The following is an 18,285-nucleotide window of genomic DNA, read 5'->3' as shown; positions in this document are numbered from 1 at the left end:
TCTCTGTGCTTCCGCTGCTCAGCCCCAGCGCTGACTGGACTGCACCCCCCTCTCTGTGCTTCCGCTGCTCAGCCCCACGCTGACTGGACTGCACCCCCCTCTCTGTGCTTCCGCTGCTCAGCCCCGCGCTGACTGGACTGCACCCCCCTCTCTGTGCTTCCGCTGCTCAGCCCCGCGCTGACTGGACTGCACCCCCCTCTCTGTGCTTCTGCTGCTCAGCCCTGCGCTGACTGGACTGCACCCCCCTCTCTGTGCTTCCGCTGCTCAGCCCCACGCTGACTGGACTGCACCCCCCTCTCTGTGCTTCCGCTGCTCAGCCCCACGCTGACTGGACTGCACCCCCCTCTCTGTGCTTCTGCTGCTCAGCCCCGCGCTGACTGGACTGCACCCCCCTCTCTGTGCTTCCGCTGCTCAGCCCCGCGCTGACTGGACTGCACCCCCCTCTCTGTGCTTCTGCTGCTCAGCCCCGCGCTGACTGGACTGCACCCCCCTCTCTGTGCTTCCGCTGCTCAGCCCCGCGCTGACTGGACTGCACCCCCCTCTCTGTGCTTCTGCTGCTCAGCCCCGCGCTGACTGGACTGCACCCCCCCTCTCTGTGCTTCCGCTGCTCAGCCCCGCGCTGACTGGACTGCACCCCCCCTCTCTGTGCTTCCGCTGCTCAGCCCCGCGCTGACTGGACTGCACCCCCCTCTCTGTGCTTCCGCTGCTCAGCCCTGCGCTGACTGGACTGCACCCCCCTCTCTGTGCTTCCGCTGCTCAGCCCTGCGCTGACTGGACTGCACCCCCCTCTCTGTGCTTCCGCTGCTCAGCCCTGCGCTGACTGGACTGCACCCCCCTCTCTGTGCTTCTGCTGCTCAGCCCCGCGCTGACTGGACTGCACCCCCCTCTCTGTGCTTCTGCTGCTCAGCCTGTGCTCAACTTTCATAAGAGCAGCACGGCCAGCAGCTCTCACACAGCGAAGCGCTCTCCAGAGGCTCCGATCAACACTGTGGAGACTGCTTCAGATCCCCTGAAAACTGCTCTCTGTACCTGAGCCACGCCCCTCCCGCAGCCAGGGGGTGTGGTCATTGAGAGCTTGGCTTGCCCCTCCCCTTTGAGCCCAAACGTCAGTCTCGTGTGTGTCAAATCACCACAGACTCGGTGCGGTGTCTGTGTGCCAAACGGCCCCCCCCGCCGCACCGCCCCCCCCGCGCCCCCCCCCCCCCCCCCCCCTCACTGCGGAGTTTAGATAGTTTTTTCTAGTATTATAAGTATATATATATTATATATATATATATATATATATATTTTTATATAGGTTTTTTTTTTTTTGGTGGTTGTAAATATAACAGTTTAATGAGAAAAATATTCTAGGGTGGGGGAAAAAAATCTTTGTAATGGCAAATCATGTAAATAAAGAGAAAAAAACGAATTGAAACAGATTTCTGTCTTTTTTTTGGTGGCTTTTGTGTTTTTTTTTTTTTTTTTAATTTAATTTGTAAGAATGGGAACTGCAGTACACGTTAGCGTCCACCAGGTGGCATCAAAAACGGTCTTCAATAGGGCCCCTGTGTTTCAAGGTATTAACATAACCCCGCCCACGTCGAGGGTAGTAAACCACGCCCTCCCCAGGTGTTCCCGTTGGAAACAATCGAACAGGGGGCGTGACTTGCGTTATGGAACCACGCCCAGTAGCAGGAGCTCTGTTTTGCATTGGCGCTGCTGCTGCTGTGACGTCGCGATTGTGGCGCCAGATTGGAAGCGGGAACGCCGTGGTGAATCTAACAGCGTTAGAGATTTTGCTGTAGCATATTCTGAGAGAGGAATGGCTTCCGAAGCGGAGAAAGCAATGCAAGGTAGGGGTCTAGCTGGCTGAGAGATTAAAAGAGACCACAGGGCGTGTGAATGGCGCGTCAGCTGCAGAGTCACTTACACGAGCAGGTTCGGCGGCGCAGAGTCTCACGCAGTGAATCAGGGAGTGCGCCGGGGTTTGATCCTCCTGGGTTCAACAAGCGCTGTTCTTTACACAGCCTCCCGTTTCTACCCCCCCTGTAGGGCTGGAGAGCTCCGCGGCGGAGCTGGGAGGGGAGCTGCAGAGGCTGGAGGCAAACATGAAGAAACTGAGCGACTTCCAGAGGAGCCTGCTGAGGGTCAACTCGCAACTGGTGAGGAGAGGAGGGGAGAGGAGACGAGAGGAGAGATATGTTGTGCAGTTCTGCGTTGCGTTGTGTGTGCGCGGTTTCTAATGCTGTGCTGCGCCCTGTGCGCGGTTTCTAATGCTGTGCTGCGCCGTGTGCCCGGTTTCTAATGCTGTGCAGCGCCGTGTGCCCGGTTTCTAATGCTGTGCAGGGCCGCGTGCCCGGTTTCTAATGCTGTGCTGCGCCCTGTGCGCGGTTTCTAATGCTGTGCTGCGCCGCGTGCCCGGTTTCTAATGCTGTGCAGGGCCGCGTGCCCGGTTTCTAATGCTGTGCAGGGCCGCGTGCCCGGTTTCTAATGCTGTGCAGGGCCGCGTGCCCGGTTTCTAATGCTGTGCAGGGCCGCGTGCCCGGTTTCTAATGCTGTGCTGCGCCGCGTGCCCGGTTTCTAATGCTGTGCAGCGCCGCGTGCCCGGTTTCTAATGCTGTGCAGGGCCGCGTGCCCGGTTTCTAATGCTGTGCAGCGCCGTGTGCCCGGTTTCTAATGCTGTGCAGCGCCGCGTGCCCGGTTTCTAATGCTGTGCAGGGCCGCGTGCCCGGTTTCTAATGCTGTGCTGCGCCGCGTGCCCGGTTTCTAATGCTGTGCAGGGCCGCGTGCCCGGTTTCTAATGCTGTGCAGGGCCGCGTGCCCGGTTTCTAATGCTGTGCAGGGCCGCGTGCCCGGTTTCTAATGCTGTGCTGCGCCGCGTGCCCGGTTTCTAATGCTGTGCTGCGCCGCGTGCCCGGTTTCTAATGCTGTGCTGCGCCGCGTGCCCGGTTTCTAATGCTGTGCAGGGCCGCGTGCCCGGTTTCTAATGCTGTGCAGGGCCGCGTGCCCGGTTTCTAATGCTGTGCAGGGCCGCGTGCCCGGTTTCTAATGCTGTGCAGCGCCGCGTGCCCGGTTTCTAATGCTGTGCAGGGCCGCGTGCCCGGTTTCTAATGCTGTGCAGGGCCGCGTGCCCGGTTTCTAATGCTGTGCAGGGCCGCGTGCCCGGTTTCTAATGCTGTGCAGGGCCGCGTGCCCGGTTTCTAATGCTGTGCAGGGCCGCGTGCCCGGTTTCTAATGCTGTGCTGGGCCGCGTGCCCGGTTTCTAATGCTGTGCTGGGCCGCGTGCCCGGTTTCTAATGCTGTGCAGGGCCGCGGGCCCGGTTTCTAATGCTGTGCTGCGCCGCGGGCCCGGTTTCTAATGCTGTGCAGGGCCGCGGGCCCGGTTTCTAATGCTGTGCAGGGCCGCGGGCCCGGTTTCTAATGCTGTGCAGGGCCGCGGGCCCGGTTTCTAATGCTGTGCAGGGCCGCGTGCCCGGTTTCTAATGCTGTGCAGGGCCGCGTGCCCGGTTTCTAATGCTGTGCAGGGCCGCGGGCCCGGTTTCTAATGCTGTGCAGGGCCGCGGGCCCGGTTTCTAATGCTGTGTCGTGTTTTCACAGTGTTCCTGGATGACGAACGTCAATGAAATGTCCAAACAGCGCAGAGAGAGCCGCTCGGAGCCGACCTGCAGCCGGGAAACAGACGCACAATAGCCGCTGCACAACACCGCTGTTCACACGCCGAACTCAGCGCGGTTCAGAGGAATCGGGGCTTCCGAACCCGTGTGCGCTTGATACCGTCAACCACCCGACCCGACCGGACCCGACCCGATTCCAGCTGGGGGGGGGGGGGGGGATGGATGGATGGATGGAGATCCCGTGTCAATCACTAAACAGAGTGTTCTGGAAACTACATTCTCGGTTGTTTTGAATGTATTAAAGTGTTTGCTGTAAATAATGCTTATAGTTTATACCGCTTTAAAGAAGAGCAATAAATGATGTTTAAATAGAGAGTTCTTTCTTTCTTTCTCTCCCTCCCTCCGTCCCTCCCTCTACGGTTCTCCAGCTGTCTCCATGGTAACGTGGTCTCACCAGCACCTGCTCTCCACGCTCCCTGAGACTCGCTCCCCTATTGGCTGCCGCTCCCAAGGCCCACCCTCGTTCGACGGCTCCGTGCAATCAGAGAGCCCGATGTCATATGAAGCACCCTGCGACCACGCCTCCGGAGTCGAACGAGGAGGCCGGGCGCGGAGCTCAAAGGGAATTGTAGTTCTTGTGCGTTTGACGTTACCTTTGATAGGCCAGAGAACGGCGAGTCAGAGCACTACAAGCCCCACACTCCCCTGCGCAGCCCCGCCCCTGTCAGGTCCTCCGCTGGTCTGTGTTCGTGTTGCGGCTGCAGAGTCTGTAGGAAGCGGAGAGGACAGAGGGAAGCGATGGTGAGGATGCGTCTGGCTTTGATTTGGAAAAGTTATTTATGCGAGTTTTTCAGTTAACAGATTATATTTTAAACAATACCGCCGCTCGCCAAAACCCTAAAGCCTCGTTCGGTATTAGTGTTAAAAATAATAAATAAATAACAACGATAAAAGCACAACAACAAAAAACATTATTATTATTATTATTATTATTATTATTATTATTATTATTATTATTATTATTATTATTGTTGTTGTTGTTGTTTCGGTAACGCTACTGCTGTGTAAATGACATGACAACAGTGTCAAAGCGCGTTAGTAATATCGCTAATTAAATATGAAATCACGTCAAAACACGTGGATTAGTAAACATGACTGATTGATTGATGCACAGCAGTGTGATCCAGTCCTGGTTTCACTAGGAGTTTAATAATGAGACTCCCGCTGCACAGCAGTGTGATCCAGTCCTGGTTTCACTGGGAGTTTAATAATGAGACTCCCGCTGCACAGCAGTGTGATCCAGTCCTGCTTTCACTGGGAGTTTAATAATCACACACACCTGAGCTTGTTGCCTAGACACACTGGGGCTGATCAAGCTGCTAGTGAAACCTGGACTGGATCACACTGCTGTGCAGCAGGAGTCTGATTGCCATTGGTGGTGTTGAGGTGTTTGTTTTGATGATCTGGTTTTGAAAGCTGAGCTCCAGTCTCTCTGCTTCAGCGTGTTTTGGAGGAGAGGAGGTGGGGGGCAGGGGAGAGAGTTCTACTCTAATTTAAGAATCAGACTTTAAATAACTTGTGTTGTGAGTGCCAAGGTGCAGCTCAGTCGGGACAGGGGGCTGCCGGCAGCTTTTAGGGCAGAAAGAACTGCCCGGAACTCAGCTGCACTGAATCGAGAAACACGACAAGAAACTGAATCAGTTCAGCGGCTGACGTTTCCACTAGAAGTGGCAAATGTTTTCAACACATTTCAGATTCACTTTGAAATCTCTCTGACAGGACAGGAAGTCAGTTTGAGATGTCTCAAAAGGAGTCTGAGACCTCTTGAAATGCAGTGAGTTTGAGAGGTGTGCAGTTCAGTTTGAAATCTCTGACAGGACAGGAAGTCAGTTTGAGATGTCTCAAAAGGGGTCTGAGACCTCTTGAAACGCAGCGAGTTTGAAATCTCTCTGACAGGACAGGAAGTCAGTTTGAGATGTCTCGAAAGGAGTCTGAGACCTCTTGAAACGCAGTGAGTTTGAGAGGTGTGCAGTTCAGTTTGAAATCTCTCTGACAGGACAGGAAGTCAGTTTGAGATGTCTCGAAAGGAGTCTGAGACCTCTTGAAACGCAGTGAGTTTGAGAGGTGTGCAGTTCAGTTTGAAATCTCTCTGACAGGACAGGAAGTCAGTTTGAGATGTCTCGAAAGGAGTCTGAGACCTCTTGAAACGCAGGGAGTTTGAGAGGTGTGCAGTTCAGTTTGAAATCTCTCTGACAGGACAGGAAGTCAGTTTGAGATGTCTCGAAAGGAGTCTGAGACCTCTTGAAACGCAGGGAGTTTGAGAGGTGTGCAGTTCAGTTTCAGATCTCTTGAGATGCGTTTCTTGATGTCTCTTCGTGATTGGTTGGCCTGTTGTAATTGTGAGCCTGCGTGTTGGTGGGTGCAGGGAGACTTGGCTGACAGTGCAGACAGGAAGCAGCAGGGGACTCTGGATGAGCGAGAGTTCGACCGCCAGTTTGAGGAGATCGTGAAGGAGCTGACTGAGCCCGACCTGAACCACCCGGAGATCGGGGACGCCATCCGCAGGCTGAGAGAGGTACTGCACACAGACACTGACTCCACCAGAGGGGCTGGCTTGTGGTGTCTAGGACAATACAGTCCAATACAATACAATACAGTCTAATACACAACACATGCAATTCAATACAGTACAATACAATACAGTCCAATACACTGCAATTCAGTACAGTACAATACAAAACAGTCCAATACACTGCAATTCAATACAGTCCAATACAATAGAATACAGTCCAATACAATACAGTCCAATACAGCCCAATACACAACACATACAATTAAATTCAGTACAGTACAATACACTGCAATTCAGTACAGTACAATACAGTGTGTATTTGTGATCTGACTCCACTCCGACCCCTGCTGGCTCTCTCGTGCAGGTGCTGGAGTACAACGCCCCCGGGGGGAAGCGGAACCGCGGCCTGTCAGTCATCGCCTCGTTCAGAGAGCTGTCCCTCCCGCAGACCCCCGACGCGGAGAGCCTGCAGCGCGCCCTGGTGGTGGGATGGTGCATTGAGCTGGTGGGTGAGGCCGCGCTGTCAGATCAGGGTTAGCAACGTATGCGCATCGGCCAGCCTAGCGTCGCATTGGAGGGGAAGGGGGTGCAGTGCAGGGGGGAGGCGTGCAGGTGGAAGGGGGTGCAGTGCAGGGGGGAGGCGTGCAGGTGGAAGGGGGTGCAGTGCAGGGGGGAGGGGGGTCAGTCCCGCTTCCAGGGGGGGGGGACTGTAGCATTTCCCAAGTTTGCCGAAAGTAGCTTTCATCTTCTCAGATTCCCAAGGGTTTCGAGTGTGTGTTTTGTGGTACGTGTGTGTGTGTGTGTTTATTTAAAAAAATATATATATTATGATTATTATTATTTATTATTATTACTATTATTTTGTAACAGTGCTGTTCAAGGCAATACAACACAGAGTGGGAGGCCCTTGAGTCTTCTCTCCTCGCCTGGTGATTGGTTGGTTCGTGTCACGTGGTTTATGACTCTGCCCCTCCCCCCCCCTCTCTCTCTCAGCTGCAGGCCTTCTTTCTGGTGGCCGATGACATCATGGATGCCTCAGTGACCAGGAGGGGGCAGCCTTGCTGGTACAAGCGGGTCAGTATTTGGGCGGTCGTGCTGTGCAGAGTATAATAATGTAGGCATCACGATATGCCAGTCACAGTGCCGTATGGATCGCGATGTGCTGATCAGCAGACCTGCCATTTATAATCCTGTCACTTTATTAGTGTTTCTAAAGATGTGGTTCTGGATGCAGGGATGGGACTCCCGCTGCACAGCAGTGTGACCCAGTCCTGCTTTCACTAGGAGTTTAATAATGAGACTCCCGCTGCACAGCAGTGTGATCCAGTCCTGCTTTCACTAGGAGTTTAATAATGAGACTCCCGCTGCACAGCAGTGTGATCCAGTCCTGCTTTCACTAGGAGTTTAATAATGAGACTCCCGCTGCACAGCAGTGTGATCCAGTCCTGCTTTCACTAGGAGTTTAATAATGAGACTCCCGCTGCACAGCAGTGTGATCCAGTCCTGCTTTCACTAGGAGTTTAATAATGAGACTCCCGCTGCACAGCAGTGTGATCCAGTCCTGCTTTCACTAGGAGTTTAATAATGAGACTCCCGCTGCACAGCAGTGTGATCCAGTCCTGGTTTCACTAGGAGTTTAATAATCAGACTCCCGCTGCACAGCAGTGTGATCCAGTCCTGCTTTCACTAGGAGTTTAATAATCAGACTCCCGCTGCACAGCAGTGTGATCCAGTCCTGCTTTCACTAGGAGTTTAATAATGAGACTCCCGCTGCACAGCAGTGTGATCCAGTCCTGGTTTCACTAGGAGTTTAATAATCAGACTCCCGCTGCACAGCAGTGTGATCCAGTCCTGCTTTCACTAGGAGTTTAATAATCAGACACACCTGAGCTTGTTGCCTAGACACACTGGGACTGATCAAGCTGCTAGTGAAACCTGGCCTGGATCACGCTGCTGTGCAATGGGAGTGTGATTCCCAGCCCTGTAAGTGTTATTTCGAGTGTGCTGGATTAATCCTCTCTTCCTCTCTCATTCTGTTGTTCCTGGCAGGATGGGGTAGGGCTGGATGCCGTCAATGACTCCTTCCTGTTGGAGGCTGTGATCTACAGACTGCTGAAGAGATACTGCAGAGCCCAGCCCTGCTACCTGAACCTCATCGAGCTCTTTCTGGAGGTGCAAACCGCTCCCAGCACGGCCACAGATTCCATTATTATCTGATATTATCCCTCTGGCCCCCGCTAGTCTTACTGCTGTTGATGCTGGTTTTTTTTTTCAATGCCCACCCCTCCAGACCTCCTATCAGACTGAGCTGGGCCAGGCGCTGGATCTGATGACCGCCCAGCCGGACCGGATCGACCTGACCCGGTTCACTGAGGAGAGGTGAGAGAGAGAGAGAGGGAGAGAGAGGGAGAGGGGAGAGAGAGAGAGAGGGGGAGAGAGAGGGAGGGAGAGGGGGAGAGAGAGAGGGAGAGGGAGGAGAGCAGTAATAGCTGCACAGTTTGTACATCCAGGGCCAGAGACACACAGATACAATTCTTCTGTGTTCTCTAATGCCTTGGGTCTGTGGCTGTGCTTGTTACACACAGAGATGAAAACAAAAACCGTAACCAGACGATCTCTTTCTCCTCTCCTCTCCCCTCCTCCACTCTCCTCCTCTCCTCTCCTCCTCTCCTCTCCCCTCCTCTCTCTCTCTCCTCTCTCTCTCCTCTCCCCCTCCCTCTCCTCTCCTCTCTCCTCCTCTCTCTCTCCTCCTCTCCTCTCCTCCTCTCCTCTCCCCTCCTCTCTCCTCTCCTCCCCTCCCCTCCTCTCTCTCCCTCCTCTCTCCTCTCCCCTCCTCTCTCCCCTCCCCTCCCCTCTCCCCCTCTCCTCCCTCCTCTCTCCTCTCCTCCCCTCCTCTCCTCTCCACTCCCCTCCTCTCTCTTCTCCTCTCCTCTCCTCTCCTCTCTTCTCTAGGTACAAAGCGATTGTGAAGTACAAGACTGCTTTCTACTCCTTCTACCTGCCGGTTGCTGCTGCCATGTATCTGGTGAGAGATGTTTTATATGCTGTATTTGTATATGTTTTATGTGGTATTGATGGTGTCTCTTTGTCTCTGCAGGCTGGTATTGACAGTGAGGAGCAGCACAGCAATGCCAAGGCAATCCTGCTGGAGATGGGAGAGTTCTTCCAGATACAGGTACAGCAGCAGCGCTCTCTGCGCTCAGTGACAGCGTGCCTGTGTGCGTGTCAGTGTGTGTATTGATAGTATTGATCGAGTGTATTGATCGTATTGATCGCTCGTCGGCAGGATGATTTCCTGGATTGCTTCGGCGACCCCGCGGTGACGGGAAAGATTGGGACGGACATCGAGGACAACAAGTGCAGCTGGCTGGTGGTGGAGACGCTGAAGAGAGCGAGCCCAGAGCAGAGGAGGGTTCTGGAGGTGAGGAGAGCGGGCCCAGAGCAGAGGAGGGTTCTGGAGGTGAGGAGAGCGGGCCCAGAGCAGAGGAGGGTTCTGGAGGTGAGGAGAGCGGGCCCAGAGCAGAGGAAGGTTCTGGAGGTGAGGAGAGGGGGCCTGGAGCAGAGGAGGGTTCTGGAGGTGAGGAGAGCGGGCCCGGAGCAGAGGAGGGTTCTGGAGGTGAGGAGAGGGGGCCCAGAGCAGAAGAGGGTTCTGGAGGTGAGGAGAGCGGGCCCAGAGCAGAGGAGGGTTCTGGAGGTGAGGAGAGGGGGCCCAGAGCAGAGGAGGGTTCTGGAGGTGAGGAGAGCGGGCCCAGAGCAGAGGAGGGTTCTGGAGGTGAGGAGAGGGGGCCCAGAGCAGAGGAGGGTTCTGGAGGTGAGGAGAGCGGGCCCAGAGCAGAGGAGGGTTCTGGAGGTGAGGAGAGCGGGCCCAGAGCAGAGGAGGGTTCTGGAGGTGAGGAGAGGGGGCCCGGAGCAGAGGAGGGTTCTGGAGGTGAGGAGAGGGGGCTGGAGGTGAGGAGAGGGTTCTGGAGGTGAGGAGAGGAGGGTTCTGGAGGTGAGGAGAGGGGGCCCGGAGCAGAGGAGGGTTCTGGAGGTGAGGAGAGGAGAGCGGGCCCGGAGCAGAGGAGGGTTCTGGAGGTGAGGAGAGGGAGCGGGCCCGGAGCAGAGGAGGGTTCTGGAGGTGAGGAGAGGAGAGGGGGCCCAGAGCAGAGGAGGGTTCTGTCTGTCTCTGTCTCTCTCTCTCTCTCTCTCTCTCTCTGCCTGTCTCTGATCCCCCCTCTCTGTGTCTCAGGAGAGCTACGGACGGCATGACCCGGGCAGTGTGTCCCGTGTGAAGTCTCTGTACGCGGAGCTGGGAATGCCGGCGCTGTTCCAGGAGCACGAGGAGAGGAGCTACCAGCATCTGCATGAGCTCATCCAGCGCCACGCCAACACCCTCCCCCACGCCGTCTTCCTGTCCTTCGCACAGAAGATCTACAAGAGGAACAAGTGAACAACCGGGGGGGGGAGGGAATTGAGGGACGGACCGGCAAATAAAGAAATACTGTCGTGTGTCAGAAACAGCAAAGTCAGCAAGAGAAAGGTCATTTAGCTGCAAACAGCAATGTGAATAATTGATTTCAAAATAAAAACCTGTTCTGTCTGGACATTTTATACAGTAACACACTGTACTGTGAACTGCACTGAAATCTCCTGAGACCAGTCCTGCTTTCACTAGGAGTTTAATAATCAGACTCCCGCTGCACAGCAGTGTGATCCAGTCCTGCTTTCACTAGGAGTTTAATAATGAGACTCCCGCTGCACAGCAGTGTGATCCAGTCCTGCTTTCACTAGGAGTTTAATAATCAGACTCCTGCTGCACAGCAGTGTGATCCAGTCCTGGTTTCACTGGGAGTTTAATAATGAGACTCCCGCTGCACAGCAGTGTGATCCAGTCCTGGTTTCACTAGGAGTTTAATAATCAGACACACCTGAGCTTGTTGCTAGACACACTGGGGCTGATCAAGCTGCTAGTGAAACCTGGACTGGATCACACTGCTGTGCAACAGGAGTCTGATTCCCAGTCCTGGTTTCACTGACCACAGAGGATTCGACACGTTATCCCAGACTAAGGGTCAGGACCCTGGGACCCACAGAGACGACACGTTATCCTCAGACTAAGGGTCGGGACCTGACCCACAGAGACGACACGTTATCAGAGGGTGATGCCCACAGAGACGCCCGGTATCCTCAGACTAAGGGTCCAGTTTTGGACTGGGTGTCTCTGCTGTGCAATAGGAGTCTGATTCCCAGTCCTGGACTGGGTGTCTCTGCTGTGCAATAGGAGTCTGATTCCCAGTCCTGGACTGGGTGTCTCTGCTGTGCAATAGGAGTCTGATTCCCAGCCCTGAGTTACATTGTAATGAAATACATCTACACTGAGCTGAGTTACATTGTAATAAAATACATCTACACTGAGCTGAGTTACACTGTAATGAATTGTAATGTAAGGACATCCACACTGAGCTGAGTTACACTGTAATGAATTGTAATGTAAGGACATCCACACTGAGCTGAGTTACACTGTAATGAATTGTAATGTAAGGACATCCACACTGAGCTGAGTTACACTGTAATGAATTGTAATGTAAGGACATCCACACTGAGCTGAGTTACACTGTAATGAATTGTAATGTAAGGACATCCACACTGAGCTGAGTTACACTGTAATGAATTGTAATGTAAGGACATCCACACTGAGCTGAGTTACACTGTAATGAATTGTAATGTAAGGACATCCACACTGAGCTGAGTTACACTGTAATGAATTGTAATGTAAGGACATCCACACTGAGCTGAGTTACACTGTAATGAATTGTAATGTAAGGACATCCACACTGAGCTGAGTTACACTGTAATGAATTGTAATGTAAGGACATCCACACTGAGCTGAGTTACACTGTAATGAATTGTAATGTAAGGACATCCACACTGAGCTGAGTTACACTGTAATGAATTGTAATGTAAGGACATCCACACTGAGCTGAGTTACACTGTAATGAATTGTAATGTAAGGACATCCACACTGAGCTGAGTTACACTGTAATGAATTGTAATGTAAGGACACCACACTGAGCTGAGTTACACTGTAATGAATTGTAATGTAAGGACATCCACACTGAGCTGAGTTACACTGTAATGAATTGTAATGTAAGGACATCCACACTGAGCTGAGTTACACTGTAATGAATTGTAATGTAAGGACATCCACACTGAGCTGAGTTACACTGTAATGAATTGTAATGTAAGGACATCCACACTGAGCTGAGTTACACTGTAATGAATTGTAATGTAAGGACATCCACACTGAGCTGAGTTACACTGTAATGAATTGTAATGTAAGGACATCCACACTGAGCTGAGTTACACTGTAATGAATTGTAATGTAAGGACATCCACACTGAGCTGAGTTACACTGTAATGAATTGTAATGTAAGGACATCCACACTGAGCTGAGTTACACTGTAATGAATTGTAATGTAAGGACATCCACACTGAGCTGAGTACACTGTAATGAATTGTAATGTAAGGACATCCACACTGAGCTGAGTTACACTGTAATGAATTGTAATGTAAGGACATCCACACTGAGTTCTGTAGCAGCAGTGCAATGTACGGACAAAAATGCTTTTTAAAATAATGAATAAAATAAATGAAGAGAGAAGACTTTCTTCCATGCGTTAGAGACGAGGGTTTTGGGGTCTCCTGTAGCCCCGCGTCTGAAAAGTTCACAAAAACAACTCAACGGTTAGCAGCAACCGGCTTCGGACCGGTGCTTTTTTTGGGGGGAGGGGGGTCCCCATCTCATCTCATCTCATGCTAGAGACCCTTGAGCTTCAAATGTGTTCTTGGGCAAGATAGGAAATTCTTACCCCCCCCCCCCCCCCACTTAGTCTGGGTTTCCGCTCCCCTCTCCTTGATCTCTCTGCACACTAGCTCCCCCCCCCCACCCTGTCGACCCACCCCCCCCCACACTGAGTCAGTCTCGTTGTGTCCTGTCTCTCGGTGAGGAAGGGCGATGGAGAGATTGGGGGTGGTGGAGGGAGGAGTGTGATAGAGGGGGTGTGATAGAGAGGGGGGTGGTAGGGAGAGGTAGATGGAGAGATAGAGGAGGGTGTGGTAGGGAGTGATAGATGGAGAGATAGAGGATGGTGTGATAGGGAGAGTGGTAGATAGAGAGATAGAGAGGGGGTGGAGCTAGAATGCTGCACAGAGAAAGGCCAGCCCACTGTGGGAAGGAGCGAGAGAGAGAGAGAGAGAGAGAGGATGCACAACAGATATTCCAGACCGCCTCAGTATTCTGCACCAGTAATATCACACAGAAGATCCTTCTCTTTCAGGTGAGTCAGTGAGACCTGCGTTTACAGTATTAGATTGCTCTGAGTGTGGTTCCTTCACGCCGTGGTGTGTGCACAGCGTGCTCTGCAGCGTTGGTTAGCTGCAGCACAGGCAGGGCAGCCTCATCAATACTGTGCTGCTGCTGCTGCTGCTGCATCCAGGCAGGGCTGTTCTGAGCAGTGATGTCATGAGCCCTGCACAGCCCGCCTGACCCAGGCTCTGGAGCATCACAAGCTGATGCTGGGATCTCCATCAGCAGAGCGATCACTGGCTTGCTCGCCGACGCATCGCAATGGGCTGGGCTGGGCTGGGCTGCGTTCTTAACAGGAGGTGTTTTGAGGTTTGTTTTCAGAGCCAGGAGGAAAAAAAAAAAAATCATTTTTTATTTTATTTATTTATTTATTTTTTAAATTTGAATAGTGAGCAACCAGGCACGACTAATGTGTGTGTGTGTGTGCGCACAGTTCTGTTTTTATTTCTGTACCTGTATGTGTGTGTGCACAGTTCTGTTTTTATTTCTGTGCCTGTGTGTGTGCACAGTTCTGTTTTTATTTCTGTGCCTGTGTGTGTGCACAGTTCTGTTTTTATTTCTGTGCCTGTGTGTGTGTGTGTGTGTGTGTTTTTATTTCTGTGTGTGTGTGTGTGTGTGTGTGTGTGTGTGTGTGTGTGTGTGTGTGTGGTTCTGTTTTTATTTCTGTGCTTGTTGGGTGTGCCTGTGGTTGTTTGTGTGTGTGGTAAACGCAAGGCAGTCTATCAATCCACAGTTAATATTATCAATAATAGAATGATAGCTAATTAACAATCCTATAATGCACGCCGTCTCTAAGCAGAGCCTTGCTGTAATGCTGCTATTATTATTATTATTATTATTATTATTATTATTATTATTATTATTATTATTATTATTATTATTATTCTTCTCGTGAGCGAGGTTCTGCTGCACTGATTTCACAGCCTTGTCCTAAAGTCCTTCACTTGGTTTTTCTTATATAGTTCTGATGACTGGTCAGCCCAGCTCTGTCACACAGCAGCAATCCACACAAGATAAGCCGCAGCGCTGAAAGGATGCAGCGAGTTTTAAACACTGACTTCATCGGCTTTCTTCTTGTTTCAGGGGCTGGGGGGGGGTCTCCTCCTGAAGATGGCATGACAGCGCACCCCCCACTCCACCTCCATCAATATGATTCACAATGAGTTACTCACCTGATACCCCTGTACCTGAGTCAATCTGTCCTTAAAATACTCACCTGAGCCCTCCTCTATCTGAGTGACTCACCTGATACCCCTGTACCTGAGTCAATCTGTCCTTAAAATACTCACCTGAGCCCTCCTCTATCTGAGTGACTCACCTGATACCCCTGTACCTGAGTCAATCTGTCCTTAAAATACTCACCTGAGCCCTCCTCTATCTGAGTGACTCACCTGATACCCCTGTACCTGAGTCAATCTGTCCTTAAAATACTCACCTGAGCCCTCCTCTATCTGAGTGACTCACCTGATACCCCTGTACCTGAGTCAATCTGTCCTTAAAATACTCACCTGAGCCCTCCTCTATCTGAGTGACTCACCTGATACCCCTGTGAGTCAATCTGTCCTTAAAATACTCACCTGAGCCCTCCTCTATCTGAGTGACTCACCTGATACCCCTGTACCTGAGTCAATCTGTCCTTAAAATACTCACCTGAGCCCTCCTCTATCTGAGTGACTCACCTGATACCCCTGTACCTGAGTCAATCTGTCCTTAAAATACTCACCTGAGCCCTCCTCTATCTGAGTGACTCACCTGATACCCCTGTGCTTGATCTCACCTGCACCAGAGTCGGTCTGCCCCTGAAAGACTCACCTGAGCTCTCCTGTGATAGAAAGAGAGAGCTGGGATCCCACACAGCCCCTCAACCAGCACGCCATTCAGTGAAGAGTGGAGCTCGCCCTCGCCAATCATCCGACATGCTCTCGTCTGCCCTGCTGGACAACCGGAAATGGGCGGGAAAGGAGGAGCCGGAAAAGCAGGAGCGCCGGGAAGCAAACGGGAACGCCGCTCCTGGGGCGACTTCCACAGGGAAGAAAACGAGGCCAGAGACGACCAAAGAAGACAACAACAACAACAGGAACCACAGCGCCGGAGATCTGGAGCGCCGCAGGGAGGAAGTGAGGTCGCCAGGGACCTGTCGCCACCACGAGGAGAACGGCAACGGCGACGGGATCTGCGAACCGGAAGTGGACGCCAACTGCAACGACCCTTCCCTGCAGTGCCGGTGCTGCAGAGAGCATTCCCCGCCGGGGGAACCGGGGAAAAAGACGCCCCCGGAAACAACCCTGGATGAGCGGGGAGGGCAGGAGCAGCCGGGGTCCCTGCAGCCCCCCTGCTCGTGTGAGGAGCTCCCGCAGTCTCCTCTGGAGTTCACCCTCTCCAGCTTTGGCTCCTCCTCTTCCTCCTCGATCAGCAGCTGCTCCAACTTCGAATCCGACTCCAATCCCGAGTTCCCGGGGGACTCCCGGCAGGATGTGGGGGGCGGCGTCCTCTCACCGGATTCCTGGAGGCAGCCCGATATCGTCCCCCTGGAGCAGGGCGTGGAGTCGAGGTGCTTGGAGAAGACCGAGACGCAGCAGGAGGGCCTTTCCGAAGTCTTTATTCCCTGCTCTTCACCGGATGAAGGCTACCCTTCCGGGCGCTGCTCCCGTTCCTCGTCATTCCCGGAGCTGGGGGATGGGGAGGGGGAGGAGCTCCCGGATTCCCTGGCTGGCAGCCCGGATGAGGACAACGACAGGAATTACCAGCCTTCCTCCGGATTGTCCTCCAGCGGCGCCTCTCCCTGCTCCGAGCCAGAGAGCGGGGACGGGAGCAAGCCAGCCCGGAGCTCTCCTCCCAACCAGTCCTTTTCCTTCTACTCCTCCCCCAGCCCCCTGTCCCAAATTCATGGGATTCCCGGCAACACTCCCAATAACATTCCCAAACTGGAAAAAGCGGACGATCCCAGCTCCCAAATCGGATGGACCGCAGACCGAAAGCAAGCTGTCCCGATCCCTCCCGATCGCTCCGGCACCGGAACCGCGCCGAGGACCGGCCGAATTCCCAATATTCCAGGCGTCGTTATTAAGAACGAGGAGGAGGTCACCGATCTGGACTCCCGTGGCACAGATCCCATTCCCGGAAGGAGATCCGACCCTCCTGGGAACGCTGCCCGCGGGGAGAAGGAGGGAGACATTCCCGCAGGGAGCGCCGGCCAGCGCTGGGACAGCTGGGCTGATGTCCTGGGGGAGAAGGAGGGAAGAGGAAAGGGGGGAAGGTGGTCTCTGGTTTTGGATTTGGGGGGGCCGGGTTACATGGACCGGCTCCTGGGACAGCGCTCCCCTCTCCTGGACTCCCGCGGGATTCCGGAGCCCCAGAAGAACATCACGTCTTTCCACGAGCTCGCCCGCCGGAGGAGGAGGAGCAGCAGCGGCTCGGCCAATCACACCATGGCTGGTGGCGGCGGGGAGCAATCCGATTGGCTCATGGTTTTCTCCCCGGACACGGAGCTCCCTCCCCGGCCGTTCGGAAGCGGGAATCTCCGGGCGGAGGGGACGGAAGAGGAGGGGGAGGAGGGGGAAGAGAGGAGGAGCAGCAGCAGCCCCCCAAAAGGAGGGACTCAGGTTGGATCAAATGTGATCACCTTCAAAGAGCTGAGGCTCCGGAGCAGGCAGAGACAAAACTGGGGGTCCTGTTCCAGTGATGACGGGGCGGTCCACGTGGAGCCGGAAGACCCCCCACCTTTCCCCAGTGCCTGGGACCCCTTCCCCGAGGAGGCCGGGGGTCCCGAACCCTCCGCGGCTGCCCAGCCTCCCCCGCCAGCCATCAGCTTTTACTTCCAGAGTCAGACGCCACTGGCCAGGAGGCACTCCCGGCCAGCCCTGCAGCCAATCGCAGAGGGAGCTGCGGAAGACGATCCCCGCCCCTCGGGGACTCCGCCCGGCGATGGCAGCCCCCGGGAATCAGGGGGCGACGGAGAGGGGGAGAGAGGCACCGCGGATGGAGGGAGAGGGAGGGAGAGACACTTTGCAGGTGACCCTTTGCATTATGTATAATAATAATGATAATAATAACAGTCGATTGAGGGACTTGCGGGCGGTGAGTTTTTCTGCTTATTGTTTTTCTTGTTTCAGAGAAGGGTTGAAATGTTCTGCTGCTGAATTTCTTTGCAGTTTCTGTTTGTGTTTCTCTGTTGAGTCGAGCGGCTGTCTTGCATGGCTGAGAATGTCAGGCTGCTTCCCTTGTTGGCAAAGCTCCCAGCTCAGAAGCAGCTGCAGTTAGTGGAGATTCTGCAGTCATATCGACCCCCCCCCCCCCATCAACCCCCCCCCCCCCCCCCCCCCCCACGAGAGATGATGTCATGGTATTGACGTAGCAAATTATAAAAATACTCTATAGCTCTCGACTCTTTTTAAGACCTTTTACGAAGGGAGATATCGAGGAACTCAGGAGTTATCTCACCCTATTCTCTCAGTTACTATACCCCAGACTCTCCCCTCCCCCTCCCTCCCTCCCTCCTTCCTGTCTCAGTCTCTTTCCCTCCTCTCCCCCTCTTTCTCTCACATCTTTACCTCTCCTCTCTTTTTCATCCTCTCCTTCCTCTCCCTCTCTCTTTTTCTTCTCTCCCTGCCTCCCTGACACATATCCCACAGCGGTAACCTCTAATGATGCATCTGTGTGTGTGTCTCAGTGTGTGTCTGCTCTCAGTGTGTGTGTTTCCTCCCTCCCCCCCCCCCTCCTGTCCTAGTGTCAGTGTGTGTGTGTGTGTGTCTCAGTGTGTGTGTTTCAGTGTG

General features: G+C 53.6%; 2 protein-coding genes across 2 annotated transcripts in view; both read left to right on the top strand.

Annotated features, from left to right (window-relative positions):
• Positions 1 to 4,162: 4,162 nt before the first annotated feature.
• fdps (farnesyl diphosphate synthase (farnesyl pyrophosphate synthetase, dimethylallyltranstransferase, geranyltranstransferase)) lies at positions 4,163 to 10,751 on the top strand. The gene is made up of 10 exons (XM_041239055.1): positions 4,163 to 4,397; positions 6,022 to 6,171; positions 6,533 to 6,673; positions 7,162 to 7,242; positions 8,218 to 8,340; positions 8,459 to 8,547; positions 9,121 to 9,193; positions 9,266 to 9,343; positions 9,455 to 9,589; positions 10,397 to 10,751. Exons 1-10 carry the CDS (start codon positions 4,395 to 4,397, stop codon positions 10,595 to 10,597), a joined length of 1,074 nt encoding a protein of 357 aa, XP_041094989.1. The 5' UTR covers positions 4,163 to 4,394; the 3' UTR covers positions 10,598 to 10,751.
• A 4,316-nt stretch (positions 10,752 to 15,067) lies between these two features.
• rusc1 (RUN and SH3 domain containing 1) overlaps positions 15,068 to 18,285 on the top strand; it is an 8,064-nt gene continuing 4,846 nt past the window's right edge. The window contains exon 1 of the mRNA XM_041238945.1: positions 15,068 to 17,524. Within this exon, the coding sequence (XP_041094879.1) occupies positions 15,430 to 17,524 (2,095 nt within the window). The 5' untranslated portion in view covers positions 15,068 to 15,429. The remainder of the gene's footprint in view (positions 17,525 to 18,285) is intronic.

The sequence above is a fragment of the Polyodon spathula genome, chromosome 51, assembly GCF_017654505.1.
Source record: "Polyodon spathula isolate WHYD16114869_AA chromosome 51, ASM1765450v1, whole genome shotgun sequence".
Classification (NCBI taxonomy): domain Eukaryota; kingdom Metazoa; phylum Chordata; class Actinopteri; order Acipenseriformes; family Polyodontidae; genus Polyodon; species Polyodon spathula.
Note: the sequence above shows the minus strand (reverse complement) of the source record. Positions and strands in the feature narration are given on the sequence as shown.